The sequence below is a fragment of the Siphateles boraxobius genome, unplaced genomic scaffold (assembly GCF_051911475.1).
Source record: "Siphateles boraxobius isolate OS27281-9 unplaced genomic scaffold, OSU_SipBor_1 37, whole genome shotgun sequence".
In the NCBI taxonomy this organism is placed as follows: Eukaryota; Metazoa; Chordata; class Actinopteri; order Cypriniformes; family Leuciscidae; genus Siphateles; species Siphateles boraxobius.
In genome coordinates, this window is record NW_027508997.1 from 5,102,613 (window position 1) to 5,113,427 (window position 10,815).

At 36.5% G+C, this 10,815-nt stretch overlaps 1 protein-coding gene across 1 annotated transcript; it reads right to left on the reverse strand.

Annotated features, from left to right (window-relative positions):
* Positions 1–4,073: 4,073 nt before the first annotated feature.
* Positions 4,074–8,929, reverse strand: emx1 (empty spiracles homeobox 1). The gene is made up of 3 exons (XM_077197224.1): positions 8,306–8,929; positions 6,194–6,378; positions 4,074–4,529 (listed from the first exon to the last, which is right to left on the reverse strand). The coding sequence occupies exons 1-3, from the start codon at positions 8,646–8,648 to the stop codon at positions 4,362–4,364; spliced, it is 696 nt and encodes a 231-aa protein (XP_077053339.1). The 5' UTR covers positions 8,649–8,929; the 3' UTR covers positions 4,074–4,361.
* Between the last annotated feature and the right edge of the window lie 1,886 nt (positions 8,930–10,815).

The window sequence follows — 10,815 nt, forward strand, 5'->3', positions numbered from 1 at the left end:
TGTGTGTTTTTCTACCTGGTTGTCACGGGAACCGATCACAGTGGGCAGTAATGAGGAGAGACATGACATGAAGCCGCATGTAGAATCATTAACCGTGCTAGACTGCCATACACAGAAACAGTTGCACAACATGCACACGACCAGATTATTGAGGGTGCTTATTCTTAACTTTTTGTTAGCTTTTGCTTTAATTTCAAAATCAAGATAAAAATGGTTTTATGGGGTTTTGCCTAATTAAAATTGGATTTCCTGTGAGCACAAAGACAAAACATCTGGTCAAAATCCAGTTATGACCGAATCAGGTCTATAAGAATATGTGACCCTGGACCACAAAACCAGTCACATGGTTAATTTTTTTGACATTGAGATTTATACATCATCTGAAAGCTGAATAAATAAGCTTTTCATCGATGTTTGAAAATCTGGAATCTGAGGGTGTAAAAAAATCGAAACATTGAGAAAACCTCCTTTAAAGTTGTCCATTTATGATTGCAATTGTGCTGCATTCACTCACAAAAATAAATATTTTTTATATTTACGGTAGGAATTTACAAAATATCTTCATGGAACATGATATTTACTTAATATCGTTATGATTTTTGGCATAAAAGAAAAATCGATCATTTTGACCCATACAATGTCTTGTTGGCTATAATTGCCACAAAACCCTTGCTACTTGTGACTGGTTTTGTGATCCATGGTCACATATGATCTGTCCTGTGACAGACAGGTCTATTCTCATTTTAAGAAAAAATTTTTTATTTCATAAAATACTTTTCATTAAATACCATTTTCTTGGTTCCAGTGTTGGTGTAGTTACTTGTAGTACATGCACCCACTGTGTAGTGTCTCACTTGCACTTGTCATCATATATATTCAGTAATTTGTCATAAGATACATTTTTCTACTGCATCCTTTCAATTTACAACAAAAAATGTTTAAAATAATAGTTTGTTAACCCAGAAGAGTTCTTGCAGCGAGCAGCCAAGCATGCTCCACTAGAGTGGCACACTACATCAACAAGCTTTCGTTTACCTACCATAGGTTCTACATTACACCACTGTGCTTAAAGAAGAAGAAGAAAAAAAAGATCTGTGAAATTTACCTAAAAATGTTAATAATCATACAAAACTGTGGCTGCCAGAATTTTATCTCAAAAATATGGTAGCAACCATTTAAATTTTATAGAGTGAACTTATTTGGGCTATATGTAAGAACTTTCATGTAACGACGTTTTTCCCGGGAAAATCAAAATGATGTGACGTTTACGTCTGTTCAATGACACATGACATGAATGCTTATAAAATGTTCAGGATAATTCCAAAAGAGCCGTTCTGTACTGTAATGTCTGTGTTTAATGCAAAGAAAAGGGATTAATTCAAACTATAGTCTCAAATCTACTTTTTAAACAAACTATCGTAACGGTGTAATTTTAATCATCTGTCGACATTTTGCCGGTGAATTGCAGAGCTTGTGCAAAAATATCCACATCGCTATAATCAGATGCTTTCTTAAATACAAAGTTCTGTCATCAAACTAGATGGCGCAGGCTGATATAGGTCCTTAACTACTTGCAAGCACATCATTCTCTAAAGAGCACATCTGATTGGTTCTTGCTGTATCAGTAGCCAATTAGCTCGTTGCTCAACCTTCAAATACTTGGCTAGCATTTGCTGTAGCAACGCACTTTCAGAAACCCTCCATCTTCCCCAGCTTCAGGTAATTCATGTATACTATATTTTACAGCAACAGCATGTCTTACAGCTCACAGCAGCGTGACTGTGTATGTATTGGCAGTTGCAAGTCCCGTACTTGCTCTGCAGCAGCAGCAGCGTAGCAGATCTATTCCGCCAAGACCAAACATAATCAACATTGTATTAGTAATTATTGAGAGGGACACGCGTAGCACATATTCTCACACTCATCTAAATGTCAATCGGGTGTGCATGAGCTGCAGTTTACTTTACGACCACCGGTGTCGCTAATAACAAGGCTTTCATGAATTCTACATGTAGCCCCTTTAAATTGACAAAAATAAAATAAAATCTTCTTTTTTCAAAGTGAATCACAAATAGCTTTTCCTCAAGTTGAGGTAAATACTAATATATAAAAGGGGCACACAAATGCAAAACACCATCATGGTAACACGCAATACTAAAATAATGCAATGTACATAAATTTAACAACATAAGATGCAACAAAACCCCAATGTACATAACTGATAAGAAAACTGAATACATGTTCAATGAAAAAACATTAAATGTGAGCTTCCACACATTAAAATATTGTTAAATGTACAAATTACATGAAATATCTAATACAGTTTTTCATCATATAGATGAAAAGGTAGATGCCATCATCTTTTTTCCCTATTGTGACATATATCCTAAAAACGGCTTCTTGTACAAGAAAAAAGTAATGTAGGTTGGGATTCGATTTAGTCCATCAAGAATTGATTGAATAGTTGGATGGTTGTAGTTTGCTATTGGTCGATCTCAAGTAAGTGACAGTTTGCCCCGCCCTTGCGCCAGTAAACACATCATCAGAGGAGAGAAGAGATATCATTGCAAGAGGGAGGGGAAGCTATTTTGATTAAAGATTAGCACATTAATTTAAAAAAGTATTCGGATAAATAATTTGTAACAACTGTTCCATAAAAAAAAATCAATTTTGATTCCATGATGACTTAAGTTTTTACTGTAACATTTTGCCATTAAAATGTAAAACTATGATGAGTGTTACTAAGATTATTCAGTTTTTGCGATCACACAGAATGAAATGCGTGTTTGCACTCTTTTGTGTCGCGTGTGCACAAACAAACATCCATCTTTTTACTTTCTCAGAGGTGAAGAGTGCTCTAGGGAATGCATGGAATGTGTGATGTAAAGCTACAGAGGATGTGATGTGTGCACCTGCACACAGGATTGGATATCTGATGGCCTCAAAACAAACCTACCAAAACAATCTTTTTCACCCCATCTCAATTGGCTCTTGTCGTACTTGACAGTGATACTCGGGTGTCATCAGTCTGTGCATTTCACTCTCACAACCCTTGCTCACTCTGCAGGCTCAGGGTGAAATGTTGAGGTTAAAGGTCACCTGCGGGTTCGTTTAACACAATCTTCCTCTTTGTCTTTTGACAGGAAGTTAGCAGGGTGAGATTAGAGGAAAATTGCCGGCAGGCGTTATCCCTTTGTCCGAGTGTGTGTTTGTGTGTGCAAACATTTTAAAAGAGTACATCTTTTTCTTATATTTACAATCAGTGAAGGAAAAAAAATGTTTTTAGAACAATAAGGTGTGAGCTACAAATGAGGTTTGTCTCTGAAACATCTTTATTAATTATGGACATTTTTGATCATGTTTTTCTTGAAAAGTATAGGTGAATGAACACTATAAAGAAGCTAATGTGTAAATTGGCAAACATTCATTTGTTTATGACTCCAGTAGAATGATCAAGGACCTGCATACATCAGCCTTTATTTACCAGTAGGCCTACTGAATGACAGCATTACTCACACACACACACACACACACACACACACACACACACACACACACACACACACACACACACACACACACACACACACACACACACACACACACACACACACACACACACACACACTCTCTCTCTCTTTCTTTCAAACGTTCCAACACAAATTCCTACACTTCTTTAGATACAGAGACCATTATTTACACAGACACATACACCCTTGCCTCTATGCTGTGGGTACAGGATGGCTCATGTTAAAACTGGCTGGTAAACTGATTCCTCACATCACTTAACTTAGTTCAGGCTAGTTGCATTTAAAATAATTATTATAAACTGCCACCAATTTCATTAGCATGTCTTAAAGCATGTCAAACTTTTTTGTTTGAATAAATTTTGGATTTTAGGCAACATTAGTTTTGAACTTAATAAAAAATATCCATTAAAACTAAATGTAGTAATTGACTATGCACAGAAACAACAAAATAATCAGAATTAAAAATATTGACTTGTGAAAATTAACTTAATTGTTAGTTTTAAATACAATTTATTTTCCCAAAAACAAAAACAAAACAAAAAAATGAAAGAAAGACATAGCCTATAAAATGAGTTCTTACAGGTGAGGCATTTCTCAAACATTAGATAAATCCAGCAGAGGTATGTTAAACAACTATAGTGTTCAGTCCTGGGTTAAGATTACTTGCTGACTGGTGTAATTCATCCATAACTCACATTTCCCACACTCACGTGGTCAGGTCCTCTGCAGTAGGCTATAGGTTTAGAATCTGAAATGCCATGACTAATAACATTAAATAAATAGTGCTTTTCTTGGTCTTGTGTGTTCATTTGGGCAGTGTTTAGGCTGGTCTTAGGCATCAGACATGACATCTATGTCCTCAGATCCGTTCTGTTTGGTGGCAATCCTCCAGCGATTAATGTGGTGGCTTCCCTTCTTCTTCTGTGTGCACTCCGGGCCCTCTTCCTCCAGCTTCTGTCGCTTATACTTGGTCCTGCGGTTCTGAAACCACACCTTCACCTGAGGGGAGCACAAGACAGGACATTAGTGCTATAAAGGTTTTGGTGAGAATGTCTATACATTACACAGTTGACATTTACCCGTCATAATGGTAAACGGCGACAGACTGAGTAGGCTATCGCAAGAAAGTTCAAACGCATTTAGTGTTCTAATCGAACCATTTTTACACCACATGACACGCAGTCCACGACGAGACTAGCTTATAGCCTACGTTCGAATTCATTCCTGTTATATGATACTACGTAATTTTTTTACACTTGTTTCAGAGCTGTGTTGTGCATCAGAAGAAATCCAAACCGACGAATACGTTTCTTCAGATAATTCCATATAAAACATATGGGCCTATAGATTTTACATTTTAATTTAATTCAAATAGCCAACATCCACTAACAGATTTTCTAAATATAAAGTAGGCATTTACTGTAGTTGGCCTTCTAATTAAAAAGACACGGGTTTATTTTTGCAACAACAGTTCACATTTCAAGATTAATATGCCTACTGTCATGGGGAACATAGCTAAAAAAACACCCGCGCAAAAGTGAGAAAAAAAATAGCCTACCATAATTTTTATTTTATTTATTTCTTAAGTGGTCTCATGCGCGCTATACATAGAATAAATTCTCAAGATGCTGACTGAATCCTGAATCGCTTTCCATAAAACATAGGCTTAGCCAATAAATTAATAAAACAATTCACAAACGTCACGTGGCTATATGTATTGGCCAGTATTTTACCAAAATTGCCTCTCTCCTGCGTGAATAGGCTATCCATGTCAAGCCTGTTTGGTGTTATTTTAGTTTTTAGGTAGGTTTTTGCAATAAAACAAAAAAAAGTATTTAAAAAAAGCAGCAAGAGAACATGATTATTCCTAGCGTCAGACCTAGATTTTGTAAATGGAAATATGCTATGTTGCGACGATTCAAATCATGCCAGTTGACGAGTTCGTATCCATATTTCTTCATCCATTGAAGAAAACAATTGCCACCGTTTGGATTTTTGGAAATGTAAAACTCAACAAATCAAATATTTTTTCTTCTGACTTTTAAAATCACGTTTTAAAAATCAGCTTTACATCCTTGTTTTAACGGATCAGGGGGAATGGGTTTGTTCCTATAATGGCATCTGTGCAAAGCAACTAATAGCTACTCATCCCTCTCAAGTCTTGGCCTAAAATAAAATTATATCACAGTCAAAGCGCCACAAACAACTGACACATGGCCAGCCAGTGTCCTTTCAGACTCGGGGATTCTGGCCCATTTCTGGATTTAGCAAGCAGCCCAAGTGTTGTTTACATTATCATGTAGGCCAACAACAGCAACAGCTTGTCAGTACAACATTAATCATTCAAAATAAAGAAGTGTCTCATATGGACTAGTCCCCAGTTTCCTATATTGCACAACATTTACTGTTTAAACATATTTAGGCTATTATCTTTTTTCAGACGAACATAGTTCTTCTGCTCCAATAATTTTAATTAGCAATATCCTACTTTTTGTCTGTAATTAGGCTACTTGTGAAATAGTTCCACGGGGCATTTTCTCTATTGTAGGCTAAGCGGCTACAAAATACCATTTTACTTTAAATGTTTTAATAGATTTTATATGAGCATGGGAATAGCATGTTTTTGTTGTGTGTCATCATAGCATGCTTTTCCTCACGTTTACCTGAGTCTCAGACAGGCTGAGGCTATTCGCGAGCTGTTTCCGTTCGGCTCCGACTACATAATGGTTCTTCTCGAAGGCGCGCTCCAGGCGCAGGAGCTGAGAGGGCGAGAACGCGGTGCGGATCCGTTTGGGCTTCCTCGCGAAAGGTCCGTGTAGTAACAGCGTGTCCTGTGAGACGTCGTTCCCTAAAATTATAATAACAATAATCAATAAAAGACAACTTGATTATAGCAATGTGATTCTTTTTGAGAGTAGACTAGGTCAGTGGAATGGAAGCTACAGCACGGGACAACTTGACGTAGCTCATTTTAATTAAACCCAAGAAGAAAACTAGCCTAAGAGGGACCATGAAAGCTTTCTGGGTTTATATTTCAACAAAAGTTAACACAAACTATCGACTTTATTAAAAAGTGTCAAAAATGTAGACTATACCCTGCTTTAATGCCTATATTATTTGGGCAATAATTGATTAAATAATATGAACTATAGTTTATTCGTTATAATTTTAGAATATTTGAATACTGTTTGTATAAACATTATGCCATTCCAACTTGTTTTTGAGTTTTTTTAAATCATTTTAGCTATCCCTGCTATTTTAGCCTGATTTTTGGAAGTAGCCTAATTATGTAAGAAAAGTCTTAATGATTGACTAAACATAACCGAATAGGCCTATTTTAAGCGATTTATTTGTAACTGACTATATATATATATATATATATATATATATATATATATATATATATATATATATATATATATATATATTATATATAAAATCACGGTAATTGGCGGACAGTTGGCTACAACTCTAATAAAATATAGGCTATTTCTATATTTGTCTATTTGTATGTCTATAAAATATAAAGTCCAAATAATGTAAGCATTAATTAAAATCGATAGCTATGCAACAAATTAGCCTGCAATTTTGTATTATTAATGGCCATGTAATGAGTTAAACACTCATTACGCATAGCTTTGCAGCCTTATGATGGAGTATAAAAATGTAGTCTGTCGATTTTAAATGTTCTCATTTAAAAGGGTTTCAGAACAAGTGTTAATTAACAGGAATTCATTTTTAAGAACAGCCTATTATTTAGACTATTTATGCACTTACCCTCATAAATTAGATTCTTCTTTAAAGGTCATCACAGTTAGATAAATTATTAACACTGTTAGCTTAATAAATATTTGACCTTTATATAAGCGTGGCCTATTAATTCAATTCATATGCTATAATCGTTTACTTTCATCGTCTTTGGATAACAGCTTGAACACCAGAAGAGGACAATTTATCGAATGACTTATGGAAATTAAATAGTGATAATAATGAGCTGTAACGTGTTCATCAGAGCAGATTCGTCATCTGTCATTATCTCTCGTTGCAAAGTGATTCGAAGGCGATAGCGTGCAATAGTAAGCTGATATAACAAAATAACAATAATTAAGTCAACCAATAAGGTAAAAAACAATTATAGGCCTAGGTTATCTTTGACACAAAAATTGATGCAGCCTAATATGACGTTTTAAAAGAAATCACAAACAACATTAATACTGACTATTAAACATCTCTTATTTGGCGTATGGCAGCTGACAACATGAAACTGGTGGAAATTCTGAATTCAAGATCAAGCAATAACTGTTATCATCAGAGCTGTTCTCCTGCTATTATAAGCTTATACGAACATAATGCATTCATTTTGGGAGATATAACATTGAGCTTTTGTGCGTGGACAGCTTTGTCTAAATCTATGTGTCCCTCTTTAAGTATCGCCTCAGGGCATGGCCAAAGCTGTAAGCATATCATTTGTGATTTTCATTTTCAGCTTAACCGGAATTACCTTCCAATACAAACTCCCTCTATCAGTGTTATCCCGCTCCACAGTGGTTAAAGCCTCTTGCCGCGGGGGGCATTTATGAGAATCGCCTATTTCCAGAAAAGTTCGGAGACACACGCACCGGCGCACAGCATTGTATTTGACCTATTCTATTATTGGACACGTATCCTATGTAGGCTACGTGTAAAAATTATACATAGGCTATTTTTTTTAGGTGAAACAGTTGTTTAATATCTCTTGATGCGTGGTTGACAAAAATACCGAGTTAGATTCTTACCTTGAAACCGATGGCCAAAAAACCTGTTCCTTAAGACCCACGGGTAGAAATTGAGTGGCTCACGGTGCTGCGTGCCAAAGAAGTGCGGGTGCTGCAGGTGTGTGCTGCCGAGCGGGTGTGGGTGCATGCTCAGAGGTGCGTGGTTCACAGTCTCCGAAAACACCAGTTCAGGGTTTGGATAGAGCGCGCGGCCTGCGGGGCTTTGATACCCGTTAAGAAAACTGTCAGCAGGAGTCGAGTAGCTTAGGGCGGTTGGGCGAATGGGGTCTTCTGGTGTTATAGGGGTTTCCTTCCCCACCAAAGACTCAATGGTAAAACAGCGCTTCCCCGTTGCCGAGAACATCGTCCGTGACGGTACCAGTACAGTCCAACAGATGAGGTTCGCCTTTACGTCCTTTCACAACTCCTTTAGTGACCTCTATCAGCAGCAGTATTTAAGTCAGACATAAACTAAATATAAACACTTTAATGTTCCCTACTTTTGCCAATTGCTGTGTAATCCATCGATCCACGATTGTCCATAAATCATGAAAGAAAAAGTGAGAATAGAAGCTCGAGACCCATGGATTTGGATTTGAGGGACGCCACACAGTCACAGTGTCGTGTGAGACTGCCACTCATTGGATGAAAACCCTTGGCGCATAGAGCTCGGGCGGTGGGCGGGTCCTATGTTCATTTGGGTCAGATAATGAACTCTATTAGTTTGATCATTCACTTCAATTGGGGCTGCCTCCAACAGGTCAGTTCCTACGCTAGTAGATCATCAAAAACTATTTTCCCTGTCACACTTCCAACTATGGGCTACGGTTACGCAAAAGCCTTCAGGGTGTAGAATAGATAGCCTACAATTTGCACTTCATTCCAGCCTTTCGTTAAAAGGCGGCTATAGCAAAATGCTTTTCTTCATTTAACTCATTAAACTATATAGATATGGACCAACATAAAAATGCCTATATTTTTTCAATTAGGCCTATTCATAATTACAGCGACGATGCTGCATGTGTCGTAGTCCAAAATAGTTCAATATAGTAAAAACGTGGATTTTTCTGTTGCTTTGATTGCTTCTTTTTTTTTTTTTGCTACAAAAACCACAAGAACATTTCTATGAAATAAATATAAGAGTTTTTCAATTGAGTACCAGAATCCACATCCCTGCTGTACTAAATTTGAAATCTTGATGATGTTGGCGTCTACAGTTGAGAGTTGACCAAATGTATTTGTAGTTCTCTGACAAATATGCCTGTAATGAGTTTTATTTATTATCTTTCTTCATCCACCTTTAATAGGGATAACTTATAATTAATAATCACATATAAAATATAATTATCTATAAGATAAATTAGATAATTTCGATATAAAAATATTTTTTATTTAGGCAAGGCTACTAATAGCATAATAATAATAATAATTACCATGCCGTTGGAAGATTATTATTATCATTAATGTAACTATTATAAATAAAACTACTTTTAATACAAGATATATACTAGACTAATAATAATGACAATTATTATTAGTATTATTATTACCACAATTTTAAAGATATAATTTTATTAGAGCTATAGAATAAAGCACTTAATAAAAAAAAAAATTCGGATCTGCGTAATGACGCGGACATTACTGACCAGCCTAAATAATTAAATTCGTCTGTAGTGTAAGCTATCACAGTCATCGTGTTTAGTCTTTAACCAGTGCCTGTCGATTAAAATGGGAAATCGTTGACCCGTTTACGCAGTAACCTATTAACTTGGTCCCTGCGTGTTTCCAGAACTGCACATCGATAAGATCTCATGTCAGGCCGAGCCGCCTGCACCTGTTCCCGAACCCTCACCCGCGGGCAGCGGACTGGCCTATACAACACGGCATTATGAGGCTTATGTGACTGAGTGGGTAAATTATTGAAAATATTCCGTCTCAGCTCAGGGTTTGACAAGAGTTGCATGTGCAACCATTGGGAAGAAGCCTTCAAGCGACATAGCTCACAAACTTCTGACTCGCTATTAATTTACAGGCCCATGTATATTTAGGGACTTGAGTGGCTGTTCAGCGACCGTTTCATGTTGTGTTTTTAAAGGTAATGATTAGGCTAAATGTATGACTGGCTCGTTAACTCCAGTGCGCATTAGAAAATCATTACAGTGGGCAGAACAACATGTTGAGCGCCTATTTAGAAAGCAAAAACCCGTGAATGCGCACAGTCATACTTTAAGATGGACCTCTTTGTTTATTGTTAAAATGTTATTATTAGTTGTTGTGCCATGATCATTCAATAAATTGTTTAAGGCTTGTTGAACGTCGAAAAAAATGTTATATGCACATCATAACTGACAAACAAGAAGCATATTTAGGCCTATACATGATATGGCAAATAAAGCAACAATATCTTCTAAATTGGTCTTTGTGAATTGTTTCCCCCGTCAAAATACAACTTTAGCCTTTGCACATAGCTGCATCTCCTGTGATTCCTGTTATTAAGTCAGACAGACCACTTGTTTATTTGAGTCATTAAA